The 20341-nt window shown below is 41.3% G+C and overlaps 1 protein-coding gene across 2 annotated transcripts in view; it reads left to right on the top strand.

The window, feature by feature from the left end:
• The window catches only part of ATXN7 (ataxin 7), a 106429-nt gene that overhangs the window by 5838 nt on the left and 80250 nt on the right, over positions 1-20341 (top strand). The window contains exons 1-3 of one of the 2 annotated variants that reach the window (XM_063122060.1): positions 16341-16970; positions 17267-17539; positions 19702-19770. In XM_063122060.1, coding sequence (XP_062978130.1) covers positions 17278-17539; positions 19702-19770 — 331 coding nt within the window. In that variant the 5' untranslated portion in view covers positions 16341-16970; positions 17267-17277. Of the gene's footprint in view, positions 1-16340; positions 16971-17266; positions 17540-19701; positions 19771-20341 lie in introns of those variants that run through there. The other variant, XM_063122059.1, reaches the window with a different exon arrangement.

The following is a 20341-nucleotide window of genomic DNA, read 5'->3' as shown; positions in this document are numbered from 1 at the left end:
TCATCGGTTCTGGCACCACCTTTGTTGGCTTCATCGGACATAGTTCCTGCAGTAGTCCCACCCTAAAGACCCACCAACATCGGAGTGCACCATCTTGAAGGACTAAGCCCATCTCAAAAAGCACTAAAATACTAGTATAATGACTGAACCTAAAAAGAAAAAGTCAAAACCCTTTCCTGTTTTACAGGCCATTTCTCAGCAGATACCTTTTCTGTCACCACCTCCTCCTGAGATACAAAATCTCTCCAGTATCTCTGAACAACGCCTTTATTGCTGGATCTACTTCAGAAGGAGAGATGGGAGACTCCTCCCCTCCCCAGTGCCCTCCCCCCCCCGTCAGTCTCCTGACAGCTAACTGATGTGGAAGCCCATGCACCATCACCCCTCTACAGTCACTCGCCAGATTCCAGAAGGGACTTGCCTGATGCATACTACTCAAGAAATTCTGACAGTTTTTATATGGGCAGAAGGGACTGGTGCCCATTCTGGCAAGAGCCTTACAATAGCTGATACTCTCACTCTCCATCCCATTTTTGGGACAGGACGTCTCTCAAGAAGGGAAACCTCACAAAGACCCTACAGAGAATTTCTATAGTATTCCAAATTATACCCTCATCCGGCATAAAGAATTTGGCCTGTATCAAGACACAATCTAGGCAGGCTCCTTTACAGATGCCTCATTCCATCTCGGCAGCTCTGGACAAACCTCCTGTACTGTCAGCCATCCTGATGATGATGCTTCCGGTAGCACAGTTCCTCGCACTGGAATCACGACTATCCATGTATCATCATATGTTCCTCACACTACAACTTCTTCAGTCCCAGTACTTCTGCCTCCTACCATGACTACTATTATGGTTTTAATTTTTGTGAACCACCCAGGGAGCTTCGGCTATTGGGCGGTATAAAAATGTAATAAATAAATAAATAAACAAATACTCTGGAAAAACAACTGGATCACCAGCGCAGTTGGAGTCAGACAATCAGTCAGTTATCCAAATCTGAATCAGCTTCTTCTCCATACAAGGAGTTGGTGACCATTCACCACCATTACCTACAAAGGACAATCACCTATATACTGAGCAACTAATTCATATGGCTGCATCCTTAGGACTAGATGCCTAACAAGTGGATATCCCAGTTGGTGACCTAGTAATAGACTTTGTCCAGACTGAGACCATGAGAGCTGTAGCAGTGAGGGAGTCTTGAAAAAATCTTCTGTTGATGTCTCTACTGCATCCCTACTGCATCCAACATGATGATTGTGCGTTTCTCTTTCAGCACCCGCTCCCAACATCCATCATCATTGTGACCAGCTACAACAAGGCTTCCTTGAAACCTATCTCTATTTTGGCTGACCTGAAAGGGTGCAAAATAGATGCGATGGGACGTAAAAATTATTCCACCGTTGCACTGTCAATTGTGAATTATCAAGCATATACCCATTCTTCTTATGGCAAAAGATCGCCTCTCTGCTTGAATATCTGTCAGACAACAAGAAGGAAATGGCACGTCTCTTAAAAACAAAGTCATAGCCTTAGCCAAGGAACAAGCCAACACAGCCAAACTTATTGTGGACTGTGGAGTGGTGCCAGTGGCAGGAACATTGCGCTACATAGACATGTGTGGTTACAGTGTGCATAGAGGATATACTGTTTGATGAACCACTCTTATTTATTCAACAACAAATGACACTATAGGCCATGTCTATAAGATCAAGATCTCAGCCAAAATGAAGGGAGGAGGTACACCACCACCACAACCTTACTGTTAATGCTCTAGGCACTGGTCCCAGTGCTAGTGTCAATTGGCTTAGCCGTCCACTGATTTGCTCCTTTTGGAAGGCAGGATCCCAACAATCTAAATACCCCTTCCCTTTGACCCATTACAGACAACAGTTCTGTTGAAAACAGGGTGATGGGAAGAAACTGCATCTTTGACTTGCTGAGACCAACTCCCTGACCTTCGATACCTACTTAAGCCAATCAGAACAAACCACACGAATCAATGTTAAAACATGGTGGTTCAAAGAAGGGGTGTTCCACAGATCAACATTTCTGTCACCAACTAATATACCTACCTTTGTGCAGCGGAGCAGGCTCTAATTGCTTCTCACTGTCTCATGCTTCCTGGTATTGATGGGTCTCAGTCCCTCTATATGCTTTCCCTCCCATTCCATTTATCACAAAGATTTGACAAGATGGATCAGACATTAACCTGATCACTCCATAATGACCCAGACAACTGTGGTTTACCATTTTCATGGCCTTGTCGAAGGGAGTCAGGCTTGCATTACCCAACCTGCCATTGCTCTTGATCCAAGCCACGTACAATGTTATGTTATTATCCTATAAAGCCCTAAACAACATGGGACCACCTTCCCTTCTATACACCCAGATGATATTTAAGATCTTCAGAGGAGGTCTTGCTGCTCATTCTGAAACTAATGGAATGTTGCCTTGAAGAACCTTGATGGTGGGGCCTTCTCTGTAGCAGCACCCACCATCTGGAAACCCTCCCTTGTAGGGTTCGGGAGGTGGAACATGTAACATCCTTTAAATGCCTCTTGAAAACATCTTTTCAGATAGGCTTTCCCTCGACTGTAACTGCTGCTGGGTTTATTTTGGTTTTATATGGTATTTGTAAAGTTTTAAAGCTTTATATTATGTTCTGATTTGTTGTATTTTGTGGTTTTAATTGTGAACTGCTCAAAGAGTCTCAACTATTAGGCATGATAATAATGTAATGAAATAAAATAAAGAACAGCCACATTTGGCATCTGGACCTACCATCCCTCTGCCTCAAAACGTGGCAGTTTCAACGTTCTCACCCATCCTAGTAGATGTCAAACAAGTGTTAGATGCAGCCAGAAAGCCCAATATCTGCCATTCCTGTCGTAAATTTGCGTGTATTCCATATATATATACATGCCAACTCTATTTCAGGCGACCCTGTCTTTGTTCTCTTCACTATATTCTTCAATTCCTCTTGATGCTTCACAAGAAAGTAGTTACCTTATTGTATTTACAAGTTTATTTAGCAGCTTTGTCTGCATTTCACTGTCAGTTGTTTATTCGTTCAGTCGTTTCCGACTCTTCGTGACTTCATGGACCAGCCCACGCCAGAGCTTTCTGTCGGCCGTTGCCACCATATAATATGTTCTCTCATCCAAGTACAAAAAGATTTTTACAAGAACTTAAGAATTTATATCCTCCAGTTTCCAAACTGGTCCCTAATTGGATCTTATCTGCTGTTTTGAACACTCTGATGTCCAAACCCTCCAAACAGCTTGCTACAACTGACCATCATTTGCTTACCCTCAAAATATTTTTCTTGTTGCCATAATGTCAGGATGTCAAGCTAGAGAACTTGTTGTCTTCCCATCCAACCCTCCTTATACTGTTCTGCATAGACAAAGGGATGCTCAGACCAGATCTGTCCTTTTTATCAAAAGTGATAATCCTTCCATCTAAACCAGGAGTTTATTCTTTCTGCCCCATCCCCCTGATCCAGCTACACCATTGGAATCCCCCCTTCATACCTTGGACATCAGAAGAGTCCTAGCTTTCTAATTACTTTCTTTCGGGAAACCCTGAAACTCTAGCTGTTATGGAGGTAAAATTAAGGGCTTCTTCGTTTCTATGCAACAACTCTCTTTTTGGGTTTCCGACACAGTTAAACTTTGTATTGTCCTGGCTAGGCTTCTGGTCCCACAGTTGGTATGGGATCATTCCACTAGGCCTATTGTTTCTTCAGTTGTCTTCTCAAGAGCTGTTTCTCTTCAAAAGATATGCAGGGCTGCTACTTGGTCCCAGCCCACAGTGGTTGCCAAGCACTATTTCTTAGATGTATGAGCAAGGAAGGATGCTTCCTTTGGAAGGGCAGTGCTTTCTTCTATACTAACCTGATTATCTGTTCTCTCCTCCGTTGTTAAGTCAGCTGATTAATCACCCATATGTGTGATGCACAGAAACCATGAAGAACAAGGAAAGTTCTTTGAATGGTCATCTGTGCAGTCACACAACCCACCCTCCTACCCTGCTACAGGTGTACTGTAATTTATTACACCATCCTCTCAGCTCGGGCATCTTCAGTGAAAGTGGGAAATGGGAGCATTGCACTCTAGGCGTACGTGAGAGTGTGCTGGGAAGACTTCCCACCTAAAAGTCTTAGTTCTAGAAGGTTCCAATGTAGGCGCTGCATTTGCACAGAACTGATAAGAGTGATTGCACAGATGACCACTTCAAAAACTACAGTTATAGGTAAGAAACCTGTCCTTTCTGTGCCAACATTTCAGCTATGAATTTAGTGGAATCTTGTACTTAGGGTTCCTAAATTACCATGACTATAGGTGTTGTGCTGGCCAGATTTAGAAATAGAACTAAGTCAGCCACGTAGTCTTGATCCACATGTTATGAATCTATATATGATTATTATCATGACAATGACCAAAGAACCAATGAAGAGAAAAGAGAGCGGGGGAGAAAGAGTGTACAAAAATTAAAAGAAAACATTTTATTTTAATGTGTTACAGTTTGAAGTTCTTGTTTTAAATTACTCTTTATATTAGATGGTGTTAAGGTTTCTCCTGAAGAAAGATTTTACAACTGTGATACATTGGGCTCATTTGAACAACAAAAATTTGGCACCTGTTGACATCTTTAACTCCCACAGCCCTCCTGCCATTACCCTTGTCTTATCTTTGGGTGCCCCCTCTCACTGGTTTAGGTGACTGGACTCCTAATTGACATTTTGGACTCAAGAAGCTGGTATGCTTTCTTTTATGGAATTGCTGCTTCATTCATATTAATTTCAGGAAGCCTTCTCAACAAAATAAAGTTAAAAAATGTTTTATTATTTGCATCTGCACTTGACTCTGTAACCTTGAAGGACTTTAGCAAGGCCTATGCTCCCCCACCTTTTTTTTTTTCCATCTCTCTTTCCATATGTTGATTTTTCTTCAGGTCGCCATAAGACTTGCTCAACCATTTCAAATTCCATATCTGACAAGTGGGTTTCTCTAGTGTGTCTACGAATTCATAATCTTTATTTTTCTACCATTTAAATAAATTCAGTATTGTATTCTTCTTAAGTATTTTATCATATTTATCAAATAATTAACAAACTTTAATCACATTTAATTGATTTAAAGGCAACAGCAATAGAAGACTTCTTTTGCCTTGTACTATGTACATGTGAAATTAGCTCCCTGGTTCCAACCCCCATAAAAATCAGTTTCTGAACCGACCTTATTATTCCTAGTTTGACTTGACAGTCCGTAATCTTGTCCACTGAAGTGATGAATTGATCTTTCTGGTGCCACTCTTCTCTCTCTCTACTGGAATACTGATGGACTCGCGACATGAGGAAGAACAGTTTAGCACAGAACAGTTTAGGGAATTATCTCAACTTGCATAACAACTATCAGGAGTGGACAACAGTGTATGTGTATATACACACACAGAAACACACATGTGAAACGGAAGAAAATAATGACATAAACCAGATAAATAGTAATAAGACAACAGAGCAGTATTTATGAGGTAGAATTAGCAGTGCTTTTCCTTGTATATTCCAGTTACAGATTCAGATATATTTCCAGAATTTTGAGTTTTTGACAGATTTGACTGACAGAAAAACCACATGGGACATAACTCTTGTGGGTCAACAAGAGGAAAATGACTGGTTGCCAGGAGATGATTTTAGGAGTTTCACTGTTTGGTGTCTACTAGGAAAGCTTATTTGGTTTCTGAGGGTGGTTCCAGTCAGAGGACTGGATTGCTAACAATCAAAAGGCATTGTGCAGCTATTTCATCTTTTCTTCTTAAATGGATAAGAAACAGGACAAGCGAAGCAGTGGGAAAACATTGGGAGGATTATAAAGTGAAAAAGATGTCTGATCCTCCATAAAGTTCTATCAATGAGGCACTGCAGTTGCAATAAAAAACCTCATCTGGAAGCACCTTAAACCTTTAGATAATAAATGTACAATATCGACCTAGTTTTCTTATAAGTTACCCATGATTTATTTATTCAATGGTTAATCCATGTTTCACTGCCCTATCCAGGATTTGTCTGGCAGACAATTGAACAAACTGCAGTTTGTTTCTCTCCTTCACTTATTCTCCCTTCCTGTATCCCAAATGCCTTTGCGGCACTGTAGTACTGGCATGTAGAGCAGCTGGGCTTTGGTTTGTTTTTTACCACTCTTGCCCACTGTCTGTCACCTGGTGAAACAACCCATGAACAGCTCACAGTTCTGCATTCAAACATAATGACAACCCATGGTTTAAGCAAGCCAGAGTTCACAACCCAACAATAAACCATGTACATTGATGGTGCTATATAAATAAATAATAATAATAATAATAAACTGTGGGTTCTTTTTCTTAGTTGTTTGTAGTTAACAAACTATGGTTTGTTAGTATGGCCGGATTCATACATCACAACTCAGAATTCAACAACCCATACCATGGGTTAGCAACCCAGCCATTATCTGACCTACAATACAATCCTATACATGTCCACTCAGAAATAAGCCCAAATAAGTGTGTATGGGATTGCAGCCTTAACCATTAATGGCTAGAAACTTGAAATTAATTGGGTGGCCTCTAGACTTCAAGATAATTATGATTAAACGAGCCTCAAGTGGACTTTGAAAATAGTATTATTCCAGCAGGCATTTTTTGGCTAGGACTTTGGCTGATTTTCTCTATTACTGTTTTATTTTTGTTTTGATTATACTTGTTTTTATTTCTAACTTTTTGTTAGTCACCTTGACTTGGCATGTGCCTAGAAAGATGAGATATATATTTTAATTTTAAAAGTCCTGTTGATCTGATATGGCAGATCACAAACTAATTCCATTTTATGTTGTAGTAACGAATGTAATCTTTTCTACATAGGCATATATTCTTACACTTCTCATATCTATCTGTCTTGGTGCTTGCTGGCTTTCTCTTGGCTTATGTTTGCTTCTTTTTTTCACAGTGGAGCGTGTAATCTTGATATGGCACAAGAGTGCTTGAAAATTCTACATAAGTAGTAGACAAAAACTTTTGCTAAGCATGAATCCAGTTTGAAAGTCCTCTAACTTTCCTCATTCCACCCAAAATGCCTAATTACCTTCCTTTCAGCATTGCATCGACAAATCATTAATTTCTATTACCTGCCTTTTACAAGGCACTTATGTGAGCAATAATCACTCAGCAACACTTCCATGGGCCCTTTTAGGAGGACAAGTCATTCCTAATGATGTTGGATAGCGCTGGGGAAGAAGAGCAGATAGTTATGCTCTAATAATAAGGAGTTGAGGTGGCATTTCCTCATGAATGGGCTTGTGACTGATCGGTCACTTCTGAAAGCTTGTTCTCTGTATCTTGGTCTGTAAAGAAGTTTAAAAATGTACAAGTGCTTGTCATTTTATTCAGGTGAAATGTGTTTTTTAGAGCCATAGTTCTGAAAGAAGGACGTGTAGGAGCTGTCTTGAGCCCTCTCATCCTCTTGATAGATTGCATTTTTAAAAAAAGATTTATGGCTTATTCCATTCCAAGGGCTCAAAATGGTCTACTTACATTTTTAGAGTTTCACATTAAGAAACAAATGAGATTCCAGTAGGGCTTATTTTCTAAGACCCAAAATTTTGTATGTCTTTGGTAGCCAGACATTATTTGTGGTTGCCTATGATTCTCCCACAAGCCTCCTAGATTTAAGGGAGAAGCTGGTTTAGTCTTTTACTTTGTACTCTGGGAAACACAGAGATTGTTGCTGCTTCTGAGTTTCTCCAAAGTCTGGTGCAAATCTGACTGATCTCTTATGTGAATTCTTAACTGTGTCTGATAACTGAAGGGAGAGTGGAGTCTGTTTTCCCGTAGCTTATGAAATGAGAATCCCACTCTCCTTCCAAGTTCTCCACAACGTTTGGAAAACTTGAGAGACCTTGTACTGGGCATCTAGGGGTGGGTGGTTTCCAGAAAAAGTTTTATGGTCACTATTGGTTAGGTGATTATCATATTTGTGGATGCCCATGTATGCATGTGTGAGAGAAGTTCACTTCCCTTTTGGCAAGAAATGAAGATCCATTTGGTCCAAAGGTACACAGAACAGTAATATAGATACTTGGAAACTCACTAGAGCTTGTAATACTGTAAAAGTTCCTTTTTTAGTTAGAACTATCACCTCTTTCTTACTAGACTATGGGGTCTATCTTATTTCCTGTTCTCCATAGGGGACGTTATTCTTCAAAACACTAGAGTTGTAAGGAAGAAAGCACCTTTTCCTGAGTCTTTGTGAAACAAATGAGGCAAACTGCTTTGACACTATGTGTACAGCTATTGGGGGTGGGGTTTAAAAGAATGTTTAGAATTCTTTTAACTTAATCAGTAAAAAAAAAAGGCTGTTAAACAAGTAACAGAGCAATTTATTAAACCTTGGAGAGCATCCCAGGGACCATAGCTCATGTCAGGATCCCCCTCCTGGGGCCCGTAGATACTTCTGCGACCTGGGGGGGGGGGAATTAGACATCAGATCCTTCCCGTTCTCCCACAGCCTTTCAGCTGCTGCAGAAAGTACCACCATGGCTTCTCTTGGGGACATCAAAAAAGGGGCATTCTGATAGGTGGGAGGGGAGAGAGAGGGGAGAGGCCAGGATCCTACAGCCCCTCTGTTGCCAGCCATGCCCACTGCCACTAAATGGTCTAGATAGGGTCAGAGGCCCATCTAAGCTATTTTTTTTACCTTGAGGAGGAACAGGAGATTAAATTCTTCTGGCAGGGCATTGGATAAACACAGCGGTCTGATCTCGGAGGCCTCTACCCAACCTTGGAGCCCTCTATTGGGAATAAAATCCATAGGATTGTGTTCTAAGTAGTATAAGTTAAACAATTGGTTGAAGAAATAGTCTGTCAAAGCTTGTCAATACAGTTATTTCAGAGGGGAGAAATGAAACGTTTTTATTGGGAAGAATACTTCTTTTAAAAAATGTACATTTAGTATTCGTATGTCATTAGAAAGAAATTATTCCTTTCCTTATGACAGAAAATATTGCAAACCCAAAGGAAGTATAGAGCAACCAGTATTCTACTGAACAATAGGATGAACATCATCACTGGAAAATATATTCTTTATTTGCATAGAAAATGTTTCCATAATATGGAAAACACACAAAGTAGGACCTACAACAAAACATTGCAATGTGGAGTGCTCTTCTTCAGTGTTTCAGTCAGCCATGTCTTCCTCCACAATACTGCATTTCATTCTGCCTCACACCTGCCTTTTCCATTCTTTCCACCACAATATTCAGTCAGTATTCTGTGATCACTGAGCATGTGTAGTCTTCATCGGGCTGTTTTAGGGTCACATGTGTAGTCTTCATCGGGCTGTTTTAGGGTCACCCAAAATTAGAATCAGAACTCTGATCTGAACATAGCAAATAGACGGAATGAGAGGAAGCAAAACTCCCTTTGATTGTGAATTCCTGTGAATATTTCTTTTTAAGAAAAGACTCTTAAAATTGGTGTAATTGTTTATATAAAATATTCTTAACCTTCCTTTCAGGGCACACTGCCCTTACAAGGTGGCTTACAATATTATAAAGGTGGGTGCAAGGCAGGTAAGCATCCAAGATGAACAAGAAAAAGGGAGAAACGTCTCAGGATGCTGTAGACAACTTTATTGTGAGCAATATCGGCCTCTTGCTTTCTGTTAGACGTTTTCCAAGGGGCTGTAACAATACATATATGAACAAATGAATGGGACAACAAAGCACTAAAATCATTATAATTGAAAAGGCACATTGCAGACAAGACCTATGCATATATTTACTATAAAACAGTTAAAATATTAAATACTCACTTGTAACAATGTCTGCAGAAATAATTTACAACAGGTTGTCTTGTGTCTATACACTGGCAACTAGATGGGATGAGCTGAAAGCTATGCTTTTTATACTTTTGTACATTTTTTTTCTTTGCGTTTCTTACAGGTGTTGCCATAGCAGGGCAATTCACTCAAGGTCTTCCCATATCTGGACTGAGCTGCAAATACCAGTCTCAAAACATACAATTATATTCACATAGAAATTACAATTGCACACTCAAACCCATACATGCATATGCACAGAAATAGTAGTAGCAGCAGCAGCAGCTGATAAAGATTTCTATGCACCAAATGCAGGCTGGAATAAACGTGTCTTCATTTTTTTAAGACAGCAGTGATGTCAATCTCAGTGGGCAGGGAGTTCCAAAGGAGTGAGGCCACCACCGAGAAAGCCTTATCCCTTGTATCAGCAAGCCTAGTGGCTGTTGCTCGTGGGCTATCTTAATGCTTAATATATTGTCCTTGCTATGTGAGGTTTTATTCTATACTTTAGTGGTACATTTCAGTATCCAGACAAATCATTTATGCACAGTAGCAATACAAATCTGTTTATTCAAGTGCCCATCTGAAGAAACTTCAGCTTTTCATGAAGCAGTGAGAAGCTGTTATTCATCATGAATAATGTTTGCTTGGATTGGAAACATTCTCTCTTTTGTTTTGACATATCCTTTTCTGAAACATTTATAATTTACACTAAGTACCGTGGTATTGCTCCATATACACAGGAGCACTGGTTATGTTAGACAATGACAATGGCAGTTGTCCCCCTGTATTTCCAGCTACAACAAGTGAATATGCTTCACAACCCCAGATATCTCTGCCCTAACAAATCTTGATAAAATAGTTAAGAGCAGGGACACCACACTGACAACAAAGGTCCGCATAGTTAAAGCAATGGTATTCCCCGTAGTAACCTATGGCTGCGAGAGCTGGACCATAAGGAAAGCTGAGCGAAGGAAGATAGACGCTTTTGAACTGTGGTGCTGGAAGAAAATTCTGAGAGTGCCTTGGACTGCAAGAAGATCAAACCAGTCCATACTCCAGGAAATAAAGCCAGACTGCTCACTTGAGGGAATGGTATTAAAGGCAAAACTGAAGTACTTTGGCCACATAATGAGAAGCCAGGATACCCTGGAGAAGAGGCTGATGCTAGGGAAAGTGGAAGGCAAAAGGAAGAGGGGCCGACCAAGGGCAAGATATTCTGGATGATATTCTGGATGATATTCTGGAGGTGACAGACTTGACCTTGGGGGAGCTAGGGGTGGCGACAGCCGACAGAAAGCTCTGGCGTGGGCTGGTCCATGAAGTCACGAAGAGTCGGAAACGACTGAACGAACGAATAAACAACAACAACAAATTATATTATATTATATTATATATTATATTATATTATATTATATATTATAATATAATATAATATATTATAATCTGGCCTAACAAATAACACTTGAATAACCAGAGCATTCCAGGCTATATAGTCTACTTAGATCAGCAGTAGGGAACCTCAGGCCTGAATGCCAAATTTGGCCCATCCGAGGTCCCAATTCAGCCCTCCAGGTTTCCCCTGGAGGCCACACCTTCTTCGCCTGAACCACTAGTCATTTGGTTGTTTCCCAACTTTTGTGCAGTTTTTCCCCCATTCGAAAAAAATTGAATTGCCTCTTCTAAGGCTTAGTTACTGACAGTAAGATTATTAAGCTAAAATATGATGGTATTTTTATTATTATTGGCCCCACCCATTTTGCCCTTTTCCCACTCCATCCACCACTGGAATGTGGCCCCCAAGAACTTTTCCAAAATGTAACATGGTTCTCGGGCTGAAAGTGGTTCCCTACCCCTGATTTAAAACATGTGATTGGTTTTTGCAAGTGATTGTGGAAAGCACATGTTCAGGTATAGACTTGCATCCTCCGTCTTGTTCCCAACCCACTCCACCTACTCTTAATCTGTTCTATTATCAAAACTGTGCTGAATCGCCTTAAGCTGGCAGCTGCTAATGTGGATATAGAAGAATTAAGAATTTGGTCGTAGACCTTGACGTTCAAAATTTGTTAAACTTAAGCCATTTCATAATTGCCTGCCTACCATGAGCTTTGAATGATACCTACAGTAATTGAAGAGTTGTGTGTGTAATAGTGGACTTCTATCATCTTAATTAAATCATGATTGAGCATATACTTTTAACTTAATCCCAGACATTGAAAACTTGTTGAACCTATACAAATAATGAAAATGCTGTACACTTCAAATGGTGTTGTAATCATCATATGCACACTGCTTGAAATAGCCTCTGCATGGTTTCTATTCAACACAACAGCTTTAACACGTAGAGCTGTTTGCCATGTGAATTCCTCCAATCAGTTAGAGCCGTAAGAACATGTGGCAAGGCATGAAGACTCAGTGCTGTGCAAGCAATTCATATAGCAAGCTGTCCTATGTGAATGCCAAATGGTGGCTGACAAACCCTAAATCTCCTGATCACTTTTTGCTTTTAAGCCCTTAGGACGGCCTTTAGGAGCTTTCATCAAAAAGTTTAAATACTAGTGAATTTTCTCTTCAGATTAAACTTTGAATTTGTGCCATGGGGTGGTGAATATACTTTACAAAACATGAATGCAGTTTTAGTTAGATTTATCCTTGTAATGACTAACTATAATGTTTGCTATGTTTTCCTGAATAGTTGGTTTAGCCACTAAAGTATTGCTATATTATTCTTGAAAGAGAAAAAAAATCTACATGTCTGTTCTACTTTATTATCTCCAGTCCTCCAGCAACATTTAGCATTAATTAATCATAATCTTTGTTTTGTATAATTAATTGTCAATGATCATTCAATACACATGAAATTCTGCCAACTGTTAAGAGTGTTTTGGGTGTGTAATATTTAAAACCTATTAGCTGCCAGTAGAAAAATTGGCGATGAATGTCATTCCAGTCTTGCCAGGGAGACTTTTTCCCAATCTAGATAAAACACTGTTGGTACAAAGGGCTATTAACTTTTGTATCTTTGTTGCAAAAGAAGATGCATGGAATATATATATTGTGCCATTAGTGCTGCAATCCTATGGACATTTATTTGATGGTAGTCCCACTCAGTACAGGTATTTTTATTTCTCAGTAAATATTGTTAGGATTGGACTGCATTTCCTGTGTAGAATAAACCTGCATGGTTTTATTCTTAAAAACATACACATACAAAAGCAAGTCCAACTGAAATCAGTGGGTTTTCCTTCCAAGTAAGCATATTAAAGTTTGGGTCTAAAGCTGCTTTTTATTTAATACATGGAACAGCAAATATTTTTCTGATTTAATAACTTTATATTAACATTTTATCTATTTATTTATTTATTTATTACATTTCTATACCACCCAATAGCCGGAGCTCTCTCGGCGGTTCACAAAAATTAAAAACATTAAAAGTATAGAACAACAGTATAAAACCATAATATAAAATACAATTTATAAGCTCAACCAGATAAAAACAGCGGCAATGCAAAATTACAAATTTAAAACACCAAGTTAAAATTTATTTATAGACTGTTAAAATGCTGGGAAAATAAAAAGGTCTTCACCTGGCATCTAAAAGCATATAACGTAGGTGCCAAGCAAACCTCCTTAGGGAGCTCATTCCACAGCCGGGGTGCCACAGCAGAGAAGGCCCTCCTCCTGGTAGCCACCTGCCTCACTTCCTTTGGCAGGGGCTCGCGGAGAAGGACCCCGGAGGATGACCTTAGGGTCCGGGCAGGTACATATGGGAGGAGGCATTCCTTCAGATAGCCTGGCCTCAAGCCATTTAGGGCTTTTAATGTTAATACCAGCACTTTGAATCGGGCCGGACCTGGACTGGCAGCCAGTGAAGCTGGAAAAGGACTGGCGTGATGTGGTCTCGTCGGCCAGTCCCTGTTAGTAACCGTGCTGCCCTGTTTTATACCAGTTGAAGTTTCCGGACCGTTTTCAAAGGCAGCCCCACGTATAATTTTGGCTTATGGGGGCTGGGAGACTGGATCCAGAATTTGTCTGCTGCAAGAGGAAGGGACCTTCCGTAAGAGGAAGGGCTGAGCTGGAATGATGTTGTTCCACCTGATTTTTGGAGATCCTCTTCTCCTCCCTCCACCCCCTCCCCAGGTCACCCATATTCATCAGGGTCTCCTGACTTTCTGGGTAGCATTTTCAAGAGGAGGGGCTGTTATGGTAAAAGAGGCATAGGAAAAACTACTTCAGCCAGTGCAGTTGATCCAGTTTAAAATTGAATCCACCCCAAAGAAGACATTTTAGAGTGGTCTTTTTGAAATCCTTTCTACTTTTCTCCCAAAATTTTGGGGTACTTTTCCCAGTTGAATAATAAATGTCCTACCTCTTCATGTTGGGACTTCATAGAATATTTCACAAAGTTTGACTGCAATCAAATAACAAGAGTGCCATCCCAGTCTTAGCAGTAATATTTTTGGAGGTGCTAGTCAATAAAGATGTGATCTGGGGGCGGGGGGTGCATGTAGGCTAGGATTATTTGCATTTCCGCAGAAGATTTGAAGATGCATCTCTCAGATCAGGCAGTGCAACTGTGTGATGCCAAAATGTTTCAGATGAACAGTGGATCTGTTCAGACAACACGCTAAGCCATGGTTAGGCCGCTAACCCTTTTGCACCAAATGGTTTGTGCACATGTTCAAACCATGATTATGTAGCCACTATGGTTAGGAATGGTACACAAGACATGCTAAGCCATAATGTTTAACTCAAAATGTTTAACCACATTGGCTTAATATGTCGTCTGAATATGGTCACTGTATAGATTCCTAAGGAGAACACGAGGAAAATCAGATAGAAGTGCCAGGTCATCTTTCTCATTTAACAGTTGCTAACATTTTTAGAATACATTAGGAGTTCACTTTCACAAATACAGAAGGGTATACAGATAGTCTTAGGACATAATCCTGTGCATGTTTAGACAGAAAAAAGATCTACAACTTCCAGCAATCCCCCAGTCAGCATGGCTGATTGAAGAATGTTAGGAGTTGTAGGATCGTGAGTGTGTCTAAACATGCATAGTATTGCAGCTTAGAGAGTTTGCTCATGCTGTGTGTAAAATAACACACACTGAGTCATAGTTTTGAAATACAGAATAATCAGCACATGTTTAGTGTTTGATAATATGTCTCATTTTTCTAACTTTTAGTATATGTAGACTTTTTAAAATTAAGCCATAACTGACATTAAATGTTAATTTTACCCGGGGGGGGGGGACGGGACTGAATAGGCTAGATCTCTATTTGTAAAAATATCATTTTAAATGTACTACTTTTATTGACTCATACATGTTAAATTTGAACAACCCAGTTATTAAAAGAAACATTTTAAATATAAAAAGTGAGTATTGTTAGAATTCAGGATGTGTGAATTTTAGCATACATCTAGATGCTTTAAGACATATGTGTGCAAACTTTTCTAAAATACAAGTGTGGGACCTACAACAAAATATTGCAGTGTATTTCCATCCCTAAAGAGGAATGATCTTGTACAATGCTCCAGACAGCAATCTATAGAAAGCTGTTCGCAAATTCTCTCCCTCCCCCCTGTTTTTCTGTTTTTCTCTTTGAACTGACATTCAGCTTTCCATAGCTCCTGGCCTTTGGTTGTTTTGTTCTCCCCCTCCTACTCTTTACTTTCAATTTACAAACTTATATATTTCTACATACCTCGGGCATCCCTTATGTAGAAACTGTTCCTTTATTTGTCGGTGGCCCTGTTTCACTTGCAAAAGGCCCTCAACCACCTGATCACACTATTAATATTTATATGTAGTGTGTGCATATGCACACACAAACCTACACACACACACACACACACACACACACTCATGACATTTTAAAATGACCAAGTACTCATATGTCTTGAATTCTTTTATACCAAGATATTTTAGGATCAACTTAAAGTCTGCTAGAATAACGTTTAGGAAGGAAATTCGTGCAGCTGTTGCTAAACATGCCCCTATGAAGAGAATTGCAGCAGTCAAAACCAGATTTGTTAAAACTAGAGGAAATAAGCAAAACATCTTAAATTTTATACATATTTTATAGTTGGTATATACTAGATATAGGGGGTAATGTCACCAGATCTCACTTTCATATTGTGACTATCTCATTTTAATATATATGTGGTTTCGCAGAGTTTCAGTGAGGGCTAAGGAGAGTTTTGATTCCCCCCCCCCGTCATCTTTTAAAGCTTTAAAGCTTTTCGTTTGTGAGAAATAGAGGGAAATTATTTTCCTTATTTGCTGCTTTCCTTTAACCCCAAGTACCCTGGGGTGGGATGGGGTGGATGACAGACGTAGAGATTTGGCAGTCTCAGTCTTCATTCATGGTTTTGACAGATGTAAAGCCAAGCTTTGGGAGAACTGGGCGACTCTTGCAAGCAAGCCGGCGTTTATTGCATCCTATTGGTGGATTGGTGCGAAGCGATTTAAATATTAAATGAGTCCTTTTAAGGCAAGATCGGTGGATGACATTTGTGAAAGGAAGGTGTCCGCGAGGGCGACGGGGCGGGGGATGAGTTGCATCGATGGGGTTAGTTTCCTGCTTGTTTCCTATTCAGCCTCCGTTCCTGTGCTTGACGTGAAAACTTTTAAGGTGGGAGGGAGGCGTCTGCTGTTAAGGTAGCCTTGAGAGGGACAAACTCCCAGCGCAGGAAGGGCGTGGGATGAGCAGGAGCGAATCTGTGTGTGTCGGAGGAGATTTGGGTTACGTGTTTGTAAGACGAAACAATTGGGCGGAGTGGGGAGGGAAGTATCGCACGGGCTTCCTGGCTGCAGGCGGGGGCGGTTGTTCTGTTCCTTTAAGAGACTGTCTCCGAGAGGAAAGGGGCGGGGGCGGTCGTGATGCGCCCGGACCTTTCGGAGGCTCCGAAAATAACCCAACTTCCTTTCACTGAAGTTGGGGACGCGTGCGAAGTCTGGTGCGGGAGAGGGGGCGGGCAGAAGCCGAGTTTGCTGGCTTTGATGTCACCCCTAAACGAGCTCTCCTTGAGCCTGGAAGCGGACCAGTGAGAAGCGCCTTCATCTCTCGGCTATCGAGTCGGGATCCCCGATGACTACGGTCGTATTGGTGACGCGCGTGGTGCCTCCCCCTCCCTCTCGCACCCCCGCCCCAAATAGTAGCAGCAGCAGCAGGGAAATGCTAGTGCGCTTCCCGAGCTCAGCGGGACTGTGCCGATGATTAACCCTCAGCGGCTTGCCCGGGAGGTTAATGGGAAACAAAGGCGATGCGAGGCCTGCCCTGTTGCCCGTAGCGGCAGCCCCGGCTCAGCCTGGCGACAAGTGGGGAATTCTCTCGGAGCTTCCTTAAGCGGCGGCGCCACCTTAAAGAGCCTGATGACTTTTCTCGTTACATTGTAGCAGCGGAAAGAATGTCGGCGCGGGCCGTGGCTGACGTCAGAGGGGAGCAACGCAGAGCGGCGGCGGCGGCGGCCAGCAGGCAGCAGCGGCGGCCCCGGCACGGAGGAGGCGGCGGCGGCGGCGAGAGCGGCCTCGGCCCCGCCACCACGACCCCCGCCACCAGCGCGGCAATGGCGACCGTCGGGGAGCGCAGGTCCTTGCCTAGCCCTGAGGCGATGCTGGGGCAGCCCTGGAGCCATTGGGTCGACGCTGCTAAACTTCACGGGAACGACAGTGAGAGTCCCTCCTTCGTGGGGGAGGGGAAGGGAGGGGAGGGGGCGAGCCTGCGAGCAGCAAAGGGGTGAAGCCAGCTTGTCGCCTGCGTGGGGTGGGAGGCGCTCCGGCTCTCGACCCTGGAATGCAGAAGATAGACAAGAATCTGACCCAGACTCCGAGGTGAGGGGTGGAGGGTGGCCAGGAAGGTACCAGTTTCATCCTGGTCCAACTCCATACCCTTGCCAGCATCCAGGGTTTATTACATTTAGGTAATCCTAAATCTCTCATTGACAGGGTGGCCTCTAATCTTTAGGCACAGGTATTTGATCTCAGTTCTTGAACCTCATTTTCCAATAGAGCAGTTGAGTACTTTGCCCACATGTTGTTATTATGGCAATATCCTTCATTACAATTTTTAGGAACACAGGAAGCTTCCTTGCACTGTGTCAGACTGTTGGTCTATCTAGCCCTGTACTGGTGACACTGACTGGCAGCAGCTCTCCAGGGTTTCAGGCAGGTGACCTATCTGGAGGTGCTGGGGATCAAAATTGGGTCCTTCTGCATGCAAAGCATGTCCTCTACTACTGGACCACAGCGCCTCTCCTTTTATTTACAGGTGTGCTTCTTGAAGTCTTGTAGTGGAGAGTCAGTGGAGAGCTAGAGTGTCGGACTGAGGGTCGGGATCTGGGTTCCAGTCCCCACTTGCCCATGGAAGCTCACTCGGTGACTTTGGGCCAGTCACAGATTGTCAGGGCCAGTCTACCTCACAGGGTTGTGTGGATAAAATAAAGAGGAGGATTATGTCTGCTGCCTTGGGTTTGTTGGAGAGAAAAAGGCAGGATATAAATGTAATAAGTCATTTGGACCCTTCCCCACCACCACCACAAAAAAAATCACATCAAGCAAAAGACATAACTTTCTACACTGGGAATCTAAAAGTGTTTAATATGGCTTGTTAGCAGATATGATTGTTGCTTTTTACTTTAGTGGGACTTAAACAAGCTTCGCTTCTTCAGTGCGAACACCCCCCTCCCTCTTAAACTTTCACTTCTGTTTTTAGTTATCTATGGTCCATTGTGTCATCTGATGCAACAAGCTGTAGTTAATATTAACTATGGCTATACTGTGGTTTTTAAAGCTGAGTTGTTTAAATTAACCATGTTCAGATGACATAGGAAGTGGCATTAAATTAAAGGGTAAGTGAAACCTTCCAAACTCCAGGAAGAGGTGGGGTGGAGATGTGGGGGCAGGGGAGGCTCTAGTTTAAGCACAGCCATTATGTGTTCAGTGGTGTGTTTCTAGAAGTCATTTCTATGACAAAGATGGTATTTTGGAGACTGACTTGCATGGAATGCTTTTGAATTAAAATCGTAACACGGGAAGCATTCCAGAATACTAGCGTATACAGGTGTGCAATTCATCTACATATTGAATGACACATTTATATCTTCTGTGTAGCGCAGCGTTATGATCTTAATTGAAATTATTTCAGATCAACTTCATCTAAAGATTCCAAGGCAGTGAACAAGGCATGAATAGAATTAATTATGCTAAAAACATAATACACGATAAAACATCATCCTAAAAAAACCCAACAGACTAAAATCATAAACTAGCTTTAAAATGCATGGGCAAATAATAACTTAATAACTAATAATAACCTAATAACTTCTGTGCCAGTCAAACTCCTAATGGAAGGGCATTTCAAAAGTGTTGTGCCACCACAAAGAAGGCTCTCCCTTGTTACAATATAATAAACTTCCCCTGACAAGGGTATGCAGAAAAGCCTCCTCTGACACAAGCATAATCTATAAGGAGAGGCACTCATTCAAGTATTTGGGTCCTAAACCATTTATGGGTCCTAAGCTGTTCTTAACAGTCATCTTTTATCAGTTTGCTATAGTAATAATTTGCATCTGAAGGGAGGAGGTTAAGCAACTACTACATTTGAGTAGTTGATCTTTGTACCTTGAATCTGTTTTTCCTTTTGTGCATGTGAATTATGGGAAAGAAAGGTTGTGTTGTAGACTTTCCTGGCAAGTGCATTTTATATCCTTCCTTGCAATGAATTTTTTGAATTAAGGTAGACAAAAATAGTACATCATTTTCTGTGTAGCCACAACACAAGTTCCCCACAAGAACTGCATTAAGTTTTTCTTTTGTCTGTTATGGTCATATAGGAGCAGTCTTGGAAGAAAGCTTCAAGGAATACGGGAAAAACCGAGAAGCGATGCGACTCTGTAGAGAGGGTAAGTCTGATGTGGAGAGGTCTTGTCTTCATAAAACAGCTAAGGAAATGTAAGGATGCTCAGGCAGAGTCTTGTATAGGCTTGAGTTTACAACCCCAAATTGTTGCAAATCTCTATGTAATTTTTGAGATTATTGCAAGCCCAACATCGAGTTTTTGTCTTGAAACCATTACCATAAATCTTAATTTTGTAAAAAAATAAATAAAATCAAAATACTCAAATGAATTAAGTATATTGTTTAGTTTTATGACAAAATTTAGATGAGCTGAAATACAGGTGGCTGTTGTCATGCAATATCCCTGTTGAACATGTTAATTTGGAACACTGCACTTGGCCACCTTTATAGTCAGACTTGGCTCTGCACAGTTCTTGAAGGGCTAAAATGTTTAGTGGATGTTATAATGCTATTAAATGGAATCTTAAAAAGGGCTATCAACAGATGGTGTCTTGGGGCCTGTTGTTTGCCTTGCTTTGTGAGAGGAAAGGAGCAGGCCTAATAAGAACGCAGGAGAAACTTTGCTGGATCATACCAAAGTCATAACTAATCCAGCATTCTGTTTCCCACAGTTGT

This window comes from Elgaria multicarinata, chromosome 3 (genome assembly GCF_023053635.1).
Source record: "Elgaria multicarinata webbii isolate HBS135686 ecotype San Diego chromosome 3, rElgMul1.1.pri, whole genome shotgun sequence".
In the NCBI taxonomy this organism is placed as follows: domain Eukaryota; kingdom Metazoa; phylum Chordata; class Lepidosauria; order Squamata; family Anguidae; genus Elgaria; species Elgaria multicarinata.
The sequence above is the reverse complement of the archived record's forward strand: the minus strand, read 5'-3'. Positions and strand labels throughout refer to the sequence as shown.